Source organism: Carcharodon carcharias, chromosome 18 (assembly GCF_017639515.1).
Source record: "Carcharodon carcharias isolate sCarCar2 chromosome 18, sCarCar2.pri, whole genome shotgun sequence".
Lineage (NCBI taxonomy): Eukaryota > Metazoa > Chordata > Chondrichthyes > Lamniformes > Lamnidae > Carcharodon > Carcharodon carcharias.
The window spans coordinates 34,024,694-34,046,636 of NC_054484.1; the positions used below are offsets into that span (position 1 = coordinate 34,024,694).

At 39.2% G+C, this 21,943-nt stretch overlaps 1 protein-coding gene across 1 annotated transcript in view; it reads right to left on the reverse strand.

The window, feature by feature from the left end:
* The window catches only part of LOC121290425 (T-box transcription factor TBX19-like), a 30,882-nt gene extending 11,294 nt beyond the window's left edge, over positions 1-19,588 (reverse strand). Inside the window, exons 1-4 of the mRNA XM_041210863.1 lie at positions 19,404-19,588; positions 11,645-11,909; positions 8,235-8,369; positions 6,927-6,988 (exon numbers count right to left, since the gene is read on the reverse strand). Of these exons, the coding sequence (XP_041066797.1) occupies positions 6,927-6,988; positions 8,235-8,369; positions 11,645-11,909; positions 19,404-19,588 (647 nt within the window). The remainder of the gene's footprint in view (positions 1-6,926; positions 6,989-8,234; positions 8,370-11,644; positions 11,910-19,403) is intronic.
* Positions 19,589-21,943: the final 2,355 nt, after the last annotated feature.

Below are 21,943 nucleotides of genomic sequence, written 5' to 3' on the forward strand. Positions count from 1 at the left end.
AGCTCAGTATACTCTTTAACATCTGAAAAGCAGCCACACAGAAAGGAGTTCTGTCCAGGTTGAATACCTAGCCCCATCTACATTGTTTTTGTTGGAAGTTCTGTGCCATCGCCCATAAGACTGATTCATCTTTGCGTGCATATCTCATCTTGTGAGGTGAACATCACCACAACATTGATTTTCAGCCCACCAATCTCCATGAAGGAATATACCATTGGACTTTGATACTGGAACTCATGTGAACCAATATTAATTTTCTCTGCGGCCTCTGCACTGTAAAACCTTCTTTTCTCTATGGAGGCGATGTTGTGAACCCTCCTTCCCACGTTTGAATATGTGCAAATAAACTAACCCTTTGAGTTCATACTATCTCAAGTTTGCCATGGGGTTATTAATAGAAACCCGGATTGCACAAAAACTGAGGGCTGGGGGAAATACGCCACCTCTTACAAGGAGGGAGACAAGTCAAAACACCTTTCTGTTTATGGATAGGTGGTAAGAGGAAAAATTAGTGCTTTTTAAATTATTCCCCCCCCCCCCCCCCCCACACACTGTCCATAACAAGGAGGGAGATTAATTAATTGAGGTGTAGGGGCAGGCAGTTATCATATGTTATCTATGCACTCTTCCTTACTCCAGAATGCACATTTACAGATCAAGGCTAATCTACCTGGCCATCTCCTAAAGGAGGTGCAAATCAGGTTGTGAACCACTGAACTTAGTTTCTTTTTTGCTGGAGAAACAGTTATCCTATGCCTTCCTGAACCCACATCATTTTTGTGTGGCCTTCTGACTGATTGAGAAGGCCTTGGGTATAAAATGCACACGCACCTCTCCCCATTGTGAAGATCACAACAGAATTATGTTTCCTCTGGCACAGTATTTTTGTATGCTGGTGGAGGTTTTGTAAACCCTAAAAAAGCACTTCATTGGGGAGTTTATAATCATTGAGGGAAGCCTGCTGAGAAGTCTGGAACATTCTGAAAGTTAGGTGTAAAATGATTCAACATCTTCAAATGTCACTATTTGATTGTTTTGTAATTTAGATGTGTTTTAATGCAATGATTCATCATAGGGATCTGTCCTGAAAGGTTAAGTTGATCCTTACATTGGCCAGCATTGTGTAATTATTGTCATGCATTACTGTATTTTTCCAATTATCAAAAGTATCATAATATAAAAGTCCTGTCATGTTTTGTGCTTTGATATAAATTGGCTGAGCTTGGCATTTAAAAAAAACTCTGCTTTTGAAAGTTGAAAAGATCTCTGCACCTGCACCTCACCATTGATTGACAGGCACTCTGCTTTGAAATGGAAATGGGACACCATTCTATTCTGTCAGTTTAAGGCAATGTAGCTTTTGGTATGACAGCCATTATGAATGTTTGGCTGGTTTTCAAAAGCTAGCAATGACTTCAGCTCAGCTGGTGGTCCACTGATCCAAGAATTATTGCAACTTTTAAGAGCCTATAATAACAGAATAAGCCTTTGATGTGGTTTCTTGTTTGTTTACAACCATAATAGGCACTTAAAGGATTATGTTTTACTTTTGCACTGGAGTCATTTTATTCCAGCATCACTGATGGTGTGTTTGAATTCAGGGTTTTATTGGATTGTTAAAGATTTTTTTCCCAATGATTTTAAAATAATTCCCATTGCTATTGCATGGTCCCTGAGAACTCCACATAGCCACTCACCCAGTATGCACTATGGGGGAAATATGGGAGGTTTGGGGATCTGAAGGTGCATGGGGATGGGTGGGTGAGGAGACATGGGTGATCTGAAAAGACACAGCACGTCATGGGTGACCTGTGGAGGCATGGGGTAAGGAGAGTGATGGTGAAGGGCACCTTTAAACAATGTTGGGAGCTGGGCTGCTGTGCTAGTAAATCAAGACAGACCTACTAACTGGCCCACCTCCACACCCACACTCCTCATGCACTCCAACATAGCTCGAAAAATTAATTGTGAACCTGACCTGTGTGAAAAGACAGAAGTCCTGGGCAAAGTCACACATGGGTCGGGTATGTATGTCAGAAGGCACAAAAGTACACAGGTCGGGTTTTCCTAAACCAATATGAAAATCCGGGCCACCATGTTTACCCATCCTTCCAGCACTCCTTTCTTTCTCAAAAGAATGTAATGAATATGGTGAAAAATGTAATTCTCTGCTAATGAATTCTGAATGCAAACTAATAAAAAATACAATGCTTTCGGCATTTTCTGGAATGCATCCATTAGCACTAACTTGTCCCGTGCATAATCACTACTGTGGTGGGTGGGGAGGCAAGCTGCTTTCAGAGTTGTGCAGATTGGAAATGAGCTTGTAGCTCAGAATCAGATGCAGGTGTTTGATGTGTACAATCAAGTATGTGTCTAACTACTGAGACACTGCTATAAGCTGGAGCCCAAAGTTTTGATGGCCCCATTCACAGTATTGATTAGAAACTGTGTCCAGAATTAAGCTCTCAATCTTGGAACCTCCTCTGCAGATGGCCATGGAATGCTATATGTCCCAAGGTGCTTCAGAAGCATTGTTGCAGAGATGTCAGAAGTTATACCACAGCAGAGTGTTCTGTTCATTTTCAAGTTTTATCTGGAAGGCCTTTTACTCATCCAATAACATGCTTCTAAAGGACAAGCCTTCCCATCCTAGCACTAATTGAGGCATCAATTGTTAGCGTATGCAAACAAGAAATGTCTGGGGACAATGCCACTTGCAGCTTCTTCCTGTTCATCTACTGCCATCTCCACTTGTTTCTTCTTATTTAGGCTATGTGTTTCACCCATTGCTCCCTCATTAACCTCTCTGGCTAAAATGCCCTCAGATGTTTGAATCAATGATGGCAGCTGCAACAAGCAAAGGATGTGACATGGTATTCTGTTAAGAGAATGCTTCTTCAGAACCACTTACGCTATTATGAGAGAAAAGATGTGCTATAACAGCATTTGGAAATAATTCTTTCCAACAGAAGTAAGATGCCAATATATGTTATGTATCACACTGTTGTTGCACAGTGTCCTTCTGTTTTGCTCTGTAATACAGCGACACTACAAAGAAAAATGCTGGCACCAGTCCACTAAATTCTCCTTCCAGCAAACTTGGACCTTAAGATTGAAAGACAATCCCTTGAAGCAGGACAAGGGCATAAGTTTGGGAAATCATCTCCCAATGGTGATGTACTGCAATCTTCTGAAACCACATACATAGCATAGAATGGTTGGTCTTTGGAAGAGCAAAAATACATGCCATCCTTGTGCCCAAACTGCAGCTCTTTTTATGCAAGTTCATTATTAGGATGGGAAAGGAATGGCTGCCTTATTGTTAAAGATACCTTTACAAAACCAGTGTACCTCACTAATAGGGTAGTGTTTTATGCCCTTCACCTTGGCAAAGTTGGAGGTGGGGAGGGCAGTAAATTAGATGGGATGGTCATGGGTGGGGATCCCACCACCTTCCTGCCTCCACCCCATTTAAGTCATAGCTAGAAGGCCCGAGGACAGCGTTCCCATCCTAGCACTAATTGAGGCCTTCTTCATCCTACCACTGCTGGTATTAAACCAGCTGCAGGCAGGCCTGTCAACTTGTGGAGAGCGCAACAAGCAAATCTACGGGGTTGTTTGTGATCGCCCGTGGGATTTGGGGGGGGGAGGTGAAGGGGGTGTGTCCCTCTTTCAAAGGCATTCGGGGCCCGCTGATGGCCACCCTCTTGTGCTTGCTGCCCATCCCCCTACAGCCTCCCCCACAACCCCCATCCCACAAAATCCCTCCCACCATCACTTACTTCTGGCCTGGATCGCTCCATGATCCTGGGCGTCCATTGGGTGTATTTCTTGCCGCAACAACAGCCCCCCCACCCCAGTGGTGCTGCTGAGCAAAGGAGCTGCCAGCCTCTGATTGGCTAGCAGCTTTTGGTGGGTGGGACTTGCTGCCTCTGAACTTCTGATCCCCTGGAAGGCCTGCCCTTAGCCTCTTAATTGCCTGATTGACTCATGATACATAACACTGTTCTCTCACCAGCTCTCCAGCTGGCAGCTAAGACCCTCATCATCTCCATAAAATTCCCCCAATAGAATGCACCAGTTAATTGCATTCATTTGCAGTGTTAATGCATTTAGTAATTGCTTGGCAAAAGTTACTGAGCCATTTAACTTTTTAAATGTTGGGTTGATGTGCAATTCTACCAGCCTGGTAAATTGTGCAAAACTTACCAATTCCAGTCTAAATGTAATGGCAGTCCCTATGGAGATACACCTGTACCTACTGCTATAAAGAAGATGAAGGGTTGCTGAAGAGGAAAAACAGACAGGTATGGTTGCCAAGAAAGGATTTTCATACCAGATGGTGGTACAAAGCTGCCAGGATATACAAATCCTGCTGTTCTTACTTGCACCTTAAAGAAGAGAAGTGAATCAGGAGCTTGCTTTTCCTCAAAAAGGATGGCAATTATGAGTTGTGCTATACGCCGCAATTGACCAACAAATCACCCAAACCACTGTCTGGCTGAAAGGCTTATTTTAGTCAGCCTCAAAAACTGACACTTTGTTTGATTAAGTAAGATATCCATCAGCTTCCTCAAGAATGTTTGGTATCAGTGTGAGAGGGCCATGGAATTCTGTGGCTTGGCTGGATCTTACTAGGTCTCCAAGGGTTAAGTTACGAGGAAAGATTGCATAAAGTACGTTTGTACTCTCTGGAATGTGGAAGGTTGATTGAAATTTTTAGGATTCTGAAAGGAATGTGTAGGTAGATAGAGAGAGACTTTTTTCACCAGTGGGTGAGCCTTAAAATTTCAACCAGGCCACTCAGGAGAGAAGTTTGAAAACACTTATTTACGCAAGAGATTGTGGAACTGTGAAATACTCAAAAAAGTCAATGTTAACTCAATTGATAATTTAAATTCTGAGATAGAAATATCTTACATTGCCAAGGGTATTAAGGAATATACAGCCAAGTTAGATGGGTGGAGTTAGGCTACACGTTAACCATGATTGCACTGAGTGGTGGAACAGGCTCGAAGGACTGAATTGGCTATTTTTGTTCTTATGTGAGAGTGAAGTCTACCTTCTGTTCACTGAGGACTGCCTCCTGACTATGTTCAGGGATATCAGACTCATAGTTAACCCTTCTCCACTCCTACTGCCCAGTTATACTCAGTACATCAAATGACGTGATATCCTCTTGCTCAATATTGAAATCTCCCACAGATGCTTTGCTCTGGGTTAGTTTTTGTCAAGGGAAGGGGAATGAGTTAAGAGCCCAAGGCAAGTGAGCCTATCCGTCTTTCCTCAGCATTTTCCTCTTACTTTCAGGTGTGTTGCATTTGGGGATGAGAACAACATGTGGAAGAACAGGAAGCAGAAAAAGGAGGCTATTTACAGGAAGGTTTGGTGTGCACCAGCAGTAAAAGATGAAAGTGCAGTAGAAGGCCATGATGAAAATATTACCAAGGGTTGCCTTCCCATTTCTCCCAATTTCAATTCCTACCACCTGCGGGTCAGTTTAGTTGGAAGCTTGCTTCCTCCTCACAAGCGAGATAGAGGCTTGATGTTGGGAGGTCCAGACCCTATAATCTGTGTTCTGCTCATATAATAAACAGCCTTTTGAAAGAAGAATGCAGATAGATACAATGCTTGACTCAACATTCTATCAAGTGCTTGAGGGAGCTATCAATTCTTTAGGCTCTCATCTTGGAAAGAACCTGCAGGAAAAGAAAGGAACACATTTTGCAATACATGTCACAGACAACAGCTTAAAAGCAAGCAAGTCCATATGACTTTTATGCAAAAACAACTGATTATCAAATGAATGAACTACTGTCAGGATATTTTAATATCCTGAAGATCAAAGGTATTAGCAAATGAAAGATACACATGGGATGGCAGCATGATGGCTAAAAATGACACCCCACCCCCCGTCATTACTTAAAAAGATTTACAGTCACAATAGGCAAGTGATAATTCTTCAAACTGAAGGGCTGCTTTAATATTCCTGGCCCATCTCCAGTTCTGGTTCTATAATCAATGGTTATAGACAGCACATACCTGTACAAAAGAATACCTTTATGATGTTTTAAAGTGGCAGAGCGCATGAAACAGTAGCTCTGAGCACTAATCATTTTCCATAGGTTTACATAGCAAGTTCTGAGGCACCCCTTTTGTGGTTAACCTTTCAAGAACTCTGTATATGGAAATATTGGTCCCAACTGGCAATGTAGAATTTAGCTTCTGTGGAACAAAGGAGTGCTGAGAAAAGGGATCAATATTGTGTTGGCAGGTTACCTCTCCAAATGTGCAGCTAACAAATATTTACTTTGGGACCATGCCTTATAAAAAAGGAATGGACATGTATGCAAAGTTGCTTACAGTTCAAGAAGGTAGCTCACCACCACCTTCTCAAAGGTAATTAGATATCGGCAACAAACGCTGGCCTTCTAGTGACAGTCACATCCCATAAACGAATATAAAAAAAAATATACATTTGCCTTGGTACTTATTTGGATGCCAAAGAATGTCTCCTCATTTGCTCCCAACTGGATTTGTACAGTTTAATTTTTCTTTAACTCAGGCCCATAGTATCCACAGTTGTGAGGCTTATAGGGACAGAAATGTCCTATAATCTACTGGCTTGTAAACACAAAATGCACCATTAGTATACTGCAACAGCTGAACATTTTGTTATACTGCCCTCTCTGCAACCCTCCCTGTTTGGTGGGATATGGGGTGAGGGAGGCGGGGTGGGGGGGAGTTATAAAGAAACTTAGTTCAATAGTGGCTTCCTGCAGCTGAACATGCTTTCTCAGTGCAAAATACAACACAACCAATTTCAAAAGTCTTTTAAATACACCACCAGAAAGACACAGATATTATGAAGCAACTTATCAATAAAAAGTATCACTGTGTTCTATAGAAAACTAATGACCAACCTTTCTTTGGCATCCAGGAATGCTTTTGCGAAAGGATTGTTCTTGATCTTCAGAGCTGTAACCTTTTTAAAAAAAAAACCCAAAACTCAAACTATTATGTAGTTAGCTAATTAATTAAAAATCAAGGCTCAATAGAATGCTTAAGGCACCTACCTGAGAGACAGGTTACACAGCCAAAGCTATACAAGTTTTCATTTGTACAGATTCCTCCCTCCCAATTCATAGGATTTGCTTAGGCTATCCTGCTCCTACCAGCCAATCCTCCAAATCCCCCTATGATTCACTGAATTGTTGATGGAATTGGGAAATAAAATAGGTTCACTCAACTCCCTTAACTTGATTATTGCTGATCTTGGCTACAGCTTCACTCTTGGATCTGGCTCTGTGCCACACAGTAATTCCTGATTTATAACAGGACCAGAAATATTCATTTGCATCAGAGTCCAATCCCAAACTTAAGCATCAGTGCAAAAGATAAAAAGGTATATCATGCTCAAAACACCCTACCCTCCTGCTTCCCAAAATGAAACACCAGAAAATCCACACAGTACTCAAAAGAGCCCTCTTGTTGTAAGTCCACAGAACATCTGCAAAAAGAACATCCTGTAGGAGGATAGAATTGGCCACATGTGTCACTGTTGCAGCGATACCAAGATTTTTGAATTCAGAGGATGCTTAACTCTTGTTCTTAAGAAACTGATGCTCACTTGTCTTTCCTCATGCTCTGCAACCACACTATTCCAAACCAAGCGCTCCCATTTATCTTCTGAATGCCAACATTCATACCTCTGTCCCAAGTCACAAATCTGAGGCAAAGACAAATGAATCTGAATATTATGCTGGCTGGACCATAGGAATAAGGGAAACAATTGATTTTCCTGTTGATCAGCTGGAAAAGCAATTAGATTCAGCAGGAAGGAAAGCAATACAAATACTAGCTGGAGCAGACACTGCTGCAATGATGGAGTATTCCTTAAGAAACAAGATGCCAGAGAACGATGGTAAGGCTCAATGTTATCACTGGCCTGCCCCATATCGAGAGCCTCAAACCGACACTTCATGCACGTACTTTTTATTACCATGGTTCACTGCTCCAAGAAATGAAAAGTGCAATTGTTCACTCAGTATTCGCTTCTTAAACCTTAAATGATCATTGCTGAATAAATAGAAGTGCCTACAATAACATCCAATGTAAACAAGGAAACACTTGAAAACATCCATCATAAATCATAATTAAAATATGAAGTGCATCAAAATAATTACAAAAAGCTTAATATAAACCAACATTGTAATGATGATTGCACTGACCTCTTCATTCTGGTATGCAGTCACTGCAATGAACTGGGTCTCAGGAAAAGAGTGATTTGAAATCATTCTGCAAGGGCCCCCTACTCGCACTATATGAACCTGAGGCTTGTACTTATGCAGAGAATTTAGAATTACCTGTAAAAGGATGGCAAAAAAGTTCCCATGTAAACTCTGATTTTGCAAGCAAGGCAAAATTGTGGTTGAACTGAACTATGGGACAATTGTACTATTGTCACCGCTCAGACAGCTGCTCTGACCACATTTTGTAATGCAAGATACCTGCCCCCAACCCCCAGATTTGCATAAGCTTCCATCATGAAAATCATGCCCATGGTTGTAGCTGTTGGCTGAGGGTGCAAAATCCAGTGACACAGCAGCCTTTAAAGGGCTTTGCTGGCCTTTAAATGGAGAATTATGGTGAAGGCAGCAGAAAAATAGATTTTAACCAGATGGTACATATTGTACGTTGGTGGTGGAAGGAATGAATGTTTAAGGTCTTAGACGGGGTGCCAATCAAGCAGGCTGCTTTTCTCTTGAGCTTCTTGAGTGTTGTAGGAGCTGCACTCATCCAGACAAGTGGAGAGTATTCCATCACACTTGTGCCCTGCAGATGGTAGACAGGCTCTGGGGAATTAGGAAGAGAGTTACTCATTGCAGAATTCCAGTTTCTGACTTCCTCTGACTATAGTTCAGTTCAGTCTCTGGTCAATGGTAACCCCCAGGACATTGATAGTCGAGGATTCAGTGAAGGTAATGCCATTCCAAAGCTACTTTTACACCTTTATTATGTCAAAGCACTTCAAAGCCAATAAACTACTTTTGATGTATAGTCCCAACAGCCCTCCAACATTTCAACAAGTCTGTCTGTCTGTCTCTCTCGCTCTCTTTCTCCGTACACCACATAAAAGTTTGTTTTTCCCTCACTTTTTTTTAAAGCCTATAAAAACTTTCTTCTGGTTGCTGCATTTCAACTGCTGTTGCTGAGAACGTGAGAGATGTGCTCAGGCAAGTTAGGCTTTAGTTCAGCTGTGATTTCCTGTTGGTCGATCATCTTGCAAACCAAGGCATTTTAACCTCTCCTGAAGAGTGGCCATTTCATAGAATCATAGAATGGTTACAACATAGAAGGAGCCATTGGCCCAAAGTCGGCTCTCTGCAAAAGAAACACACCTAGAGCCACAACCCACCCTTTCCCCATAGCCCTGCAAATATTTCCTCTTCAGATAATGATGCAATTCCCTTTTGAAAACCATGAATGAATCTGCTTCCACCACATTCTCTGGCATTGCAATCCAGATCCTGTACACTCACTGCGTAAGAAAGATTCTCCTCCCTTTTGCCAATCATCTTAAGTCAGTGTCCTCTGCTTCTCAATCCTTCTGTCAACAGGGACAAATTCTCTCTACCTACTTTGTCTAGACCCTTCATGGTTTTGAGTATCTCTATTAAATTTCCTTTTCATTTGCTCTTCTCCATGGAGAACAGTTCCAGCTTCTCCAATCTATCCATGTAACCTAAGTTACTCATCCCCGAAACCATTCTTATGAATCTTTATTGCACCCTCTCTAATGCCTTCTCACCTTTCCACAGTGTGGTGCCCAAAATTGGACACAATACTCCAGTTAAGGCTGAACCAATGTATTATACAGGTTTATCATAACTTCCTTTCTTTTGCATTCTATTCCCCTGCTTATAAAGTCCAGAATCTTGTATGCTTTATTAACCACATTGTCCACCTGCATTGCCACCTTCGATGATTTGTGCACATATACCTCCAGGTCTCTTGACTCCTTCACCCCCTTTAGAATTGTATCCTTTATTTTCTATTGCCGCTCCTCATTCTTCCTACCAAAATGAATTACTTCACACTTCTCTGTATTAAATTTCATCTGCCACTTGTCCATGCAATCCACCAAACTGTCTATGTCTTTTTGGAGTTCTACATTATCCTCCTCACAGTTCACAATGCTTCCAAGTTTTGAAATTGTGTCTGTATACTTAAGTCTAGATCATTAATATATACAGTATCAGGAAAAGCAGGGGTCCTGATACTGGCCTCCGGGGAATCCCACTATATACCTTCCTCTAGTCCAAATAAAAAACAACTGTTTATCATTACTCTGTTTCCTGTCACTCAGACTTTAGATGAAGATCACTCAAAGAGCCAATGAGCACACTATAGCAAGACTCAGAAACAAGCGGCTTGGTGGGGATGCTGGACAGTCAGGCCAGGCCAGTGGTAGGGTTAAAAGTAAGTAAAAGCTAGTACTGTGGTCAGATTTCCCTCTATCTAAAAACCTAAAAAACCGGAGGAATTGAAGGAAATGTACACTGTCATAAATCAGCAGCTGCAGAAAGAAAATATAGGGGAACATTAACTCCGCTATTTACTATTCAGAGATTTTATTTGAAGCCAGGTGGGTTCAAGTATTTGCAGAGCAGTTAGTGAAGAGAATGTCTGGTCTTGCACTGGAACATAACTACAAGGAAATCACTATCTCTGTGCAGCCAGTGACTCTTACAACGGAGAGCTAAAGAGCTGATCTTGCCCAGCAGAATGCCATTCTCCATCATGATAATTTTTTTTTCAAAATGTATCTTTTGCTCTGCATCTGGCCATGTTAGATTGGCACTTGCTACTGACAGTAAGTGACAAAAATGAAAGGTGTTCTATTCTCTATTACTGACAATTCCATCGTTAAGTGCAAAAAATATTTAAATGACAATTAATGATAGAAAATTATAACAGATTTACATGTATACATGTAACCTACAAAAGAGTGCACAAAAGAGAAAAAATATTCCTCGTGATTTTTTGAAATACTGAAAATATTACATAGCACTAATCTAAAATAAAAGTGTTACATCTTCCGTGTTAATTATTTTAAAGTAATGGACAGCTCTGCAACTTTATTCCAGAACCAAAATGATATAGATTTGTCCTCCGATAAATATGTTTTATATTTTTTGGATGGTTTGTTGTTTTTTCTGACTGTAAAAAGGACACAGTTAATTTCATAATTACAAAACAACTCTAATTATGTAATTTTGCATGAAACACTTACTTTTGTTCAATGTCAATTTTAGTAAAATCTGTGCCAAGGAAAACATAAATGACTGAACTCATTACAAACGTTTTTACATGAAATTGTACTCATTGGGAGATCTCTTAATGGTTGCTGGGCTGCATCAAGCAAAACCTCTTTTTCTGACTAAAACACGATGTCCATTAAACTCTGAAAGTGCCAATTAGACCTGTTTATTCTTGTTTACGTTTGGTTTCCTTTCAAACAATACCCTATATGAGTAGAGTAGGCTGAGAGGATTGCTATAATTACATTAATGCACACTTGATATTTCACAATTGCCCTGCTTGTTATTGCAAATCAGATGGGAGGAGAGAACCGTACCTGCCCACCAGTGTTGCCTTTATTTGTTAACTTGACTTTACTGAAAGAGATTGGAGCTTTCATCCAGTGTGCCCCAAAGTTAGGGGAGTCAGGGTGGATGTAAACACAACTCTGTGTCAGGGGTTCTGGTTTACCAGCTGGAATCCATTCACCATTCACGTATTTCCATCGATGACTATCAGCAGCAACAAAGTCAAGCAGGAATGAATACATGGCATTTGGATCCAATCCAGATACACTTATTTTCAGAACTGGAAACATCCGTCTGAAAGAGGGAAAGAGAAGGAGAAAAAAAATCAACCCTTCCTTTTGGGAAAGCACATAATGGTAATTGCACTGAATATCAGGGAAAAGCATAATAACCTTTTCAAAAAATAAAGGCCTGGCTACCATTCACATACAGAGGCTAATTTTCCTATTAATCCAAACATGCAGACACACAGCATAGGGAATAACTTGATTAACAAGTGTTCGGCAATCGATTCAAAAGTAAGTGCAAGCTACAAGCAGAGGTGAGGAGTAACTAGTTTGGAAAAAAGAATAGTTTTTGCTTTAGTCTTTCAGAACAGCAGTTGCATTACTACACTGCCTCCGTAGTGAACGCAAGGTTTTCTATTCTTAAAAAAATTTAAACAACACAATGAATTGTATTTTACTCCATATTACTCTAGGGAAAAATAGTCTGCATCATAGACACCAAATGCTAAATGTGCACTAATGTTAATGAAGCAGTTGCTAATGGTTACCCAAGCTCCAGAAATGTATCCTAGTTGTGAGCAGGTGTAATGAAAGAACACACTAATTCTACACTAATATTGTTCTTTTCTTGCTAAGAAGAGTTTCTTTCAGATTCTTCAGGGAGGGTGTGATGACTACGCAGACCTGCCAGTGAGGTAACAGGAAATGTAATGCACATGACATGACTTGAAGTAGATTATGTGGCATAGTGGAAAAGAGGAGGCAAATGCAGATAGAGTGACAAGGAGACTTCAGAAAGATAGGCTGATCTGGTAGGACTCTGCTTTATGTGTCAAAACACGCTGAATGCTACATTTTGCCTAGAATGTGCAGGCAACAGATACTTTTCTGTATCAGATACGTTCCTGAAATACAAGAGAATATGCACAGCAGAAGGCAGAACTGACAAGTAGCACTATATAATCCATTATCCTGCTGTACACAGAGTTAGCATATTCTTAAGAAAGGACTGTTGAAGTTTACTAAATTTGCTCATACTCCTATTGTCATTTTATTTCATTTTTCAATAGGATACAATTATTGTACAATCCTCCAGATGCATTTACAATTTGTTATGTGTCACTCCTTTCTGAAATGAAAACAGGAAAATAAATGCTACCATGACTTGCTTTGTATCAGAAGCTGTAATAGCCTAAAATTGTTCAGTATTGAACCTTACACTGATTTTCAGTTGTATTTTATCAAAGGTATATGCTAAAATATTTTGATTCAGGTCTAATTATCCTTGACTTCATACTATTCTTTTTATGGTGGTAATGTACTGGTGCTGAGGCACAGGTCACTGAAAGCCTGTACGGTTTCAGTGCCAAGTGCTATAGTTACTTTAATACATTCTATGCTCCTGTGACATAATGTTACAATGTTTAGCGAAAATAGGCAAAGCCAAACTACAATTATTCATCTTGTACCATTTATTCCATTCAATATTTGAATACTTAATTTCTTTATTACTTGCAGTGCAATATTTTCAAACTCTCAAGGAAGTGTATCAGAGCTATAACAACATGAGAGGTACATCTAAATTCATCTTGATTACATTATATTGAAAAAGTTGCACCAATAATGCAAAATGCCTTTTGACATATGATGGATTTTCTACTCAATTAAAAAAATCTAATAGCCCCTTCCAGACATAAAAGCAGGTAATAACTGCAAAATATCTCTCAGTAACAATCATTTTAGCACAGGCTAGATTTTTTTATTTGCAAAAAGCAGAAGGCTTGCATTTAGGAACCAGATAAATATAGCACCTCCTAGTTACACTGGGTGATTTTCAGCTGAAACACAGATTAGGTAGGACATGTGCTACACCCACCTAATGGCTCCAGAAAGAGGTTAAACACATTTTCCTAGTTGGGCTTCAACCAAATATTTTGGGCAAACTGCCAGTGCACAGTGAGCACACACAGATAGCCCAGGGGTGGGTGGGAGCATAGATTATGAACTGACTCCACCATGGAACCATTATAAGTCAGGCCATGGGGCAAGGAAGGAGAGAATCTGGTGGGAATAGCAGGGCTTGGGGAGGGGTCAATGGTGGGAGGGCAACAGCTTCGAAACTCCTCCTCCTGGTCTTACAAGACACAGTTTTCTGAGTGGCCCCCAGCAGCCCCCTTAATGTTAGGATGCTTGATTCCTGTATAATGAGCAGAGCATGCAAAGTGCACACTCTGTCCGGTTATACATAACAGTGGCATCAGAGTTCTACAACTGACATAGGACTCCAATTTGAAGATTTTAATAAGCCTGTTATGGGCAGAAGCACTGACCACCCACTTACATCCTGCCTGAAAATTACAATGGCCGTCAATAAGTTTTCTTAATTTTTAACTGCTGGACCCCCATTTTCCAATAGAAATGGGATAGGATCCGGTTGAAAAACTATTCTCCGTTCATTTCCCATATTTCTGTCAGAGCCATTCAAAACAAAAGCATTAGATTGTTGCAGGATGCACATGAAAACTTTTAAGATCCCAGCTCAATAATTGCTTGGCTATTAGCTCAGCAACACCATCACAAGTATATCTTAGTTCTTTAGTTCATTGTCAGTTGCAACACATTCCATCTCATAGAAAGTGCACAGAATAAATTTGTACTTTCCTGGGAGTACATTAAAAAGGACAAAATATTGTAACTTTTACTTAATGCACCCTCAATAGTCTAACAGAAATTTTCACCCATTGGAGTTCTACATTTAGCAATTTTTCATTTAGAAATTCATTTTGGCACTGACTGCAATCTGTTTTATACATAGCTACACATACATACATGAATACATATACACACAAAAATAAATATACATATACATATTTACATAATATATATAAAAATATCTGTTGTAAACCATTGGGTCCTCACAACAAAAAAAATGTTCTTCAGAATTCAAAGGATTATTCATGAGGATTAGGTTGTTCTGTAAATTAGCACAGTGTACTCACACTGCTAGGAACTGGGTTCCATTCAATCACAGACTGAATAGGAATCTCCAATTTCTGCCATGTGCCACATTCCATAAACTAATTCCGTCAAGCTTTGCGCAATGGGTTAAATTTTTAAAAATTAGCTCTCCTTGTGCAGAGCTTTGAATGACAGCAATGCAATTTGAAGATTGAGGTGTGGAGATCATGATTTTCTGTCTACTAATTTTAATGGATAGAAAATTGTATCTGATGCGTTGGCCTGTACACCCAAATTCACAATATGCACTTGAGTACACGTGCTAATTCTTCAAATCCAACCCTTTAGTCAGTTTTTGCTGGTTTGGTCTTTTCCCTCATTTATTTTTCATTCCTTTACTTTGCGTTCAGATAGCAGCTATCCTGCTACTCATACCTCCTGTAAACACATCTTTTTTTCTTTACTTGTCCCACTCACTTTGGCCTTGAACATAAAAAATTTTTGTCATTTAATCTCTCCTGCCCCCTACCCTACCACAGGCCTTCCCTTTTGTTCTTTTTCCCACCCTCTACCCTTTCCTTTGTTCAAAAGCTATTATTATAATTTCTAATTATTCTCAGTTCTGATGACAGACGTCAAATGTTAACTCTGTTTCTCTCACCACAGAGGTTGCCAGGCCTGTTGAGCATTTTCTGTCTTTATTTCTTTTAGTCAGCCAACTAAGATGGTTGTCTGAAGATTCTTTCATGACTTTTCCCTGATGTAACTGGCACTTCACTATTTTGACTCTTTATCTGTGCAAGTGAAGTAACTAATACCATTTCAGCTGGCATAGATACTCTTCTCGGTTACATTTAGTTCAATCAAGCATGTTTACCTTGTATATCTCATCAAAATTCTGTCTATCATATATGGTTTCTTGATCAATTCAAAACTCTGCTGCACATGTCCCTACTTGCATCAAGCTTTGTATGGCCTTCACTCCTGTGCTCACTGACCTATATTGGCTCCTAGTCAAGCAACACTATTTTAAAATCTTAATTTTCCAATCCCTTCATAGCCTTTTCCCTCCTTATTGCTGTCATCTCCTCCAGCCCTGTAAATCTCCAAGACATCTGCATTCCTCCAATTCAGCCCTCTTGAGTATCCCTCCTCCGCTGGTGGCTGTGCCTTCAGTTGCTAAGGCCCAAAGATCTGGAATGCTTTTACTAAACCCATCTGCCTCACTACCTCCCTTTTGAGACACTCCTTAAAACCTGCAACTAACTTTATCAAAATTTTGGTCATCTGTCCAAATATCTCCTTGATGTCAACTTTTGTTTGATAATGCTACCGTGAAGCACCTTGGCATGTTTTACTATGTTGAAGGTGCTATATAAATGTAAGTTGTTGTTTTGACTTGTCTTGAAGGCAGGTAGCGTTATGGAGATAATACTGGGCAATCTTAGTGATGGCATGAATATGAGGTCAGAAACTCAACTTGGGGTCAAATATGGCACCAAGGTTGTGAGCAATCTGGTTTAATCTCAAACAGTTGCCACTGACTTGCTTCATGGTAATGCTTCTTTGCATGGCAAAGTTATGCATTGGCAACAGAGTCCAATCATCTTTTGAGACCGTGATGGATTATATTACAATTCTCTCCCTCATCTGTTTGAATAACTACATCAACCCTACTGAATGTAATTGCAGCATTCAGATGGTATGTTCAACTGTTGCCTGTATTCTTCCTTGTATCACTCTCCAGTTTAAATTCATAGATGTCTCAATGGGGTTAAGAGCTCAGGCTGAAGAGAACATCCTAAATCCACAAGGGGGCATTCTGTCCAGTCTTGCTGCCTCTTCACATAATAATGGAACTATAAGATCATCAAATAATAATTACTACCAGAGTTGCAGCCATTCACTGGTCAGAAAGGGGTAAAAATGAGCCTTTTGGACACTTAGCACACTAAACAGTTAAAAATTAGATTGTTGCCATCTATGAAGTGAGAAGGCTGCCATTAAAGGCATCACTGTCACTAAGGGTGCATAGGGGCCACATCTTTTGTTGGTGAATGCTGTAATTTCATGGTACAAGCCTCACTTCACTTACATTGCTTATTTTCTGTCAATATTCAGGCACCCACAGGAGTGGGCCAGTTCACAAATACTGTTCAGTCTAAACATTCAATTGAAGCTCCATTTTGCCATTCATCTGCACACAACCTTCACCAGCAGCAGAGATAGCATCATTTTTCCAATCTGCTAAAACTAGATGGAAAACTCACAAAGGAAACAAACTTCAGATTCTTAGTGACCAGCTGTATGGGATATTGTAGCAGTCTGAGAGCAGAGCATCTTTCAGTTGCTGAATCTCAGTTGCGGTGTCATCATTCCAAATTGATGGGGGTGGCATGGGGTAGGGGGATGGAATAAAGGTTAGAGTCACTGGGAAAAAGGAGGAACATTACTTCAGAATAACAAAAATAATCAAAACATTACTTCAAGTATTGCCAACAGAATTAATATATTTACCTACATAAAAATGGCCACTGCACTTCAAAAGTAATTCATTATATATCTGCTTTGAGGTAGGGGGCATTTTATATATGCAAGTCTTCTGTTAGGAAATTTAAAAGCTTACAATGTAAATTGGGTTTTAATTTAAGATATCATAAAATGTTATGTTACACGAATCACTTATTTTGCTTCAGGATATAATAATAAGTGTGGGGTATTCTCTTTTCCTTTATCACGCAGTGGCACAAAACCCAATATGGCTGCAATTCAAATCAGGGGGTACATTCGCACTTTGATCACATCATGTGCTGTATGCATATAACCCAGCATTGTCCAGCACGATAGCTGCTGCCACCAAAATTAAAATCCTGAAAATGGAATAAACTACCTGCAACAAATTCCACCCATATATACCACATGGGATAGAAGGGATTGGAGCATATTTCAGGAATGTAATAGTTTCTAAAGACATTGATGAACTGATTGAGTTTCAATTTTGCAACTCAGTGTCTCATAATTGCTTTACTACTTTGCAACATACCAAGTTACACAACATTATGGTTACTTACTAAAAAATAGCCAAAGGAAGAGATACAAATAATTGCAAACAATTTATCATCAGGCCTGCTCAATCTTACTGTACTGCAATGGGATTTAGTGTTTGATAGATTTAATTCAAGATTTTACCATTTCTTTTATTTTTGAAATTAGTTTAGTATGTTCACTCTTCCATTCATGTCATGCCAATAGTCTGCAGCTAAAATATTTGTTATTTTTGCCGACAATTCCTCAAACTACTCACTCCATTTATGAGCTAGTTCAATGTTTTCTGCTGATTATGTGATATGCTATGATCTAGAGAGCACTGCCTGAAAGGGTAGTGGAAGCAAATTCAATGGTAACTTACCAAAAGGGATTTGATAAATACGTGAAGGAAATACATTACAGGGCTTTGGAGAAAGAGCAAGAGGAGTGGGACCCATTTGATAGCTCTTTTTAAGAAGCAGCACAGACATGATAGGCTGAATGGACTACTTCTGTGCTGTTTGACATTACTTTTGAAACATTGACATATCATTTTATTGAAAAATGGAACCTTATAAGGAAGCCCAATATGGATATCTGCACAGACATTAATAGAAATCAGAAAAGCACCAGCAACGCTTAGCAATCAGATTTATTTATAAAAAGACAAATATTCCCATGTCCAACACAGTTGAACACAATACTTTAAGGATATTAGTCAGAAAGAGACTACAGACAAGCAACGCCAGAGAAATGCTGACCTGAGATTTTCAGTGCTTGTGTAAAATACACAATCAGTACCAAACGGTTTTGCAGACAATATGTAGTGAATTGTTTATTTTCTCAGGGAAGCTTAACAGGCTTTAAAATTGAAGCGTACAAGCGCAGCTCAGTTTGGGACATGGGAGCCAGAGATTCAAACATTCAATGAAAGAAAAAAACGATATAAAAGTAATATTAACAAGATGAATAGGAAGATAAAAAGAGGCCGATCGAAAAGAGAAAACAAATAGCCAGAAGGAAGAAAAGAATTACAGAAATCACAAGAGGAAGAAAGGAAAGCTGAAAGAAAAGAGAAACAAAGAGATTGTGAACAGAAGAGAAACTGAGAACATTTATGACGGCAAATTAAAGAAAGGGAATTCCTTATATGCGGGAGTAAAAACATAATTTATGGAAATACCCCTCAGTGCTTCTAGAACTTTGTTTTATTGGGCAAACATGCAGAACAAAAAAAACGTCAATCATACAAGAAATCCGATCATGACATAACATTATGTAACAATTTTATCTGAATATAAAATGTGAACATTATAGAAAGTACACTTAATCCTAGTGCATTTCTCAGCAAATATTTTGCGCCAAGCTCAATGGAATTTTGCCTATTGAATGCATGTTATTAATTATTCAAAACAATGCATTATTAATAGTAATTTCAAGAGCACCTTCTCACAATAAATTTATTTCATTCCGGCAGTTCAAAACATCTAGAACCCTTGTGTAATAAGAAATGTGTATATGTACGTACTGACCGTTTCATTTTTATTTAGCGCCTCCATTAAGTTGTTTTACTAACCTTCCATTCTTGGTGACAATCATTTCGTTGGTGACTGCTTTGAATTTTTGCCATAGATTTGCATCTTCCAGGGTGACTTTCAGTTGTTTTTCGGTGGGATCTCCTTTCTCGCTGCCCGCCACTAACTCACACTCAAGAGCATTGAGCAAACGAGCCACACTGCTCTTACCCTCAGTTTCGTTCATTCTGGCCAGACAAGACTTTGCAGCCAAGCTGAAATCGACTAAAATTGAAGTAAGGCAATGTAAACACTTCGACTAGTCACTGAGCATTCTGATTCTAAGTGAAGCCTACCATTGGATGGTGATTAAATAAACTTTACACCAATGACTTCTCCTGTCATATGACGTTTGCCCGAATTGCTATTGGTTTCTTTGTGTTAATATCAGTTGTTGCACAGGCAGCTGGTGACAGTTCACTCATATCTATAGCCGAAATTCACCAATCAGTCATGCATTGCCATTATAGTGAACTCATCATCGTTAGTTATTTCCGACCAGGGATGTACGTTTTTTTTTTAACGTACGACTAAATAACCCAAAGCTGCATAAAAAATAACATTTCTAAAGTATCGAGTGACAGACTGCATATAGTGACTTTATGCACTTTTTCCTCAGAAAAAAAATATTTTTACAAATGAAAAATAATCGCTAAATTGAAGGTGACGATAATTTAGGGGGAAAGATATAAGTGTTTAAACTCTACGCGCTTTAAATATTGTGGTTTGCAATATTCGATTGATTTCCATTCCTGTAAAGTAATTGAGTAATTTGATTATTGCACTGTTGTAGAGTGTGGCCCTTTTATAAATTACACGTAGATTGTAAAGACTTTAACAGATATGTACGAGAATGATACATGAATATATATCCTATACATAGACACAGAAAACATTAGGAGATATTGCCCCTTTGCTGTAAATATAACATATCTGTCGTTCTGCCTAAACCCGTAGGTACCTAGTTCAACTTGTTGCACCGGAGTCCGACCCTAAACAAAGAAGAACGATATACTTTGGAAGGACTTTGGGGACCACTCGTTATTGTGATCAACATAACGTCGAAAAATCGGGGACCGTAAGCTACTTAGTGACACAGGTTCAATAAAGGAAGCTCAGTCTGTATTGCACATTCAATCCTCCAGATTCATTTAAACTGATGTAGATTTGAGGAAAACGGCAGTATAAAGGACTCAAAACTATAGTCACAAACAAGTTTCTAATAAACGAGAGTTTCGTGGGAAGAATTTCTAATTATCACAACAATTGACAATTTCCCTTTGACATATCACCAAACGAAAGGCTCCAAACTTAACGTCTTGTCACCTTCGCTGTCTTACTGATGTGTGCTGAGCATGTTTACCGCACACAGTATGTAGTTAGTTAATAAAGTGCAGTTTTCAGTCATCAAAAACGCCCTTACGGAACTATATGCAGTTATACCAAAATATTTTGCCTATGTTTAATTGAGTTGAAACAAATATAGAGCACTAATCATTCAAGACATGATGCAAAGATTTGTACGCAACGTTGTCATCTAACATTCGTAAATTATATACACATAGTAGTAGTTTATTGTTAAAATTGGGGAACGGTGTCTGGGTATTTTCACTTCTGTGCACTTAACTTCGATGTCTTTACAATCACAAATCATTTCAGTTAATCCAGTGCGTTTCTGAATGATTTTTTTTTTAGATTGCTATTCCTTGCTTTTCACGACTCTAAAGAGAACAGCACTAAATTGAGCATTAACCCGTTCTTTGTGCTGTGTTTTCTGTCATTCTGTCGCTGTGCCGGGTTCAGTTACTTGGTTATAAATGGGAACTAAATCCTGCTGCACAGGAGAATGGTTTTTGAATTTTCACTTTTTATTCATTGGAGACAGATGAATTCTCCTGCTGCTTTTGTCTTTAATCAATTACAACTTTATATTTCAGCTCGCCGGTGACCAAAGAGCATCCTGTTCATTTAAAAGCCCCAATACTGAGTTTAGTATCACGATGATATGCAATAGAAGTGTTACCTTTATATCAATTTCTTAAGAATCGACACGATAGGATATTAATAATATATTAGAATTATTTTTAGTTGATTATTTACAAGATATATTGGTCTACCTTATATTATAATATTAACTTATGCTAATTCGATATGGTATTTGCAGACTTCACGCGTATGATTCCTTTTTTTTTAATTATCTGTCGCCAGGTCATTAAAGGAGCACCTGCTGATTCGTTTTTTTTTAATTTTCTGACTTTGGTGTTCGTTTTCACAGTTATTCTTCCTCTCCGGGTCACCTGTGGTTACTTTACCTTTCTAACCCCGCTTTGCCCCATTAACCATCCTTTGTACCAGCAATTCTTCATTATCTTTCACAAAGGATGGGAGATTATGAAAAGAACACGTGAATTAGGATTTTAAAAGAAAGCTCATCAAGCTCGAAACAAACCCACGCGGGAACACTACCAAGACACCTCTGTTTTCTGATACTTTTTGTCAGCATTGCAGTGGTTTATCTCCGGGAGCAACGCAGAAAGTGGTA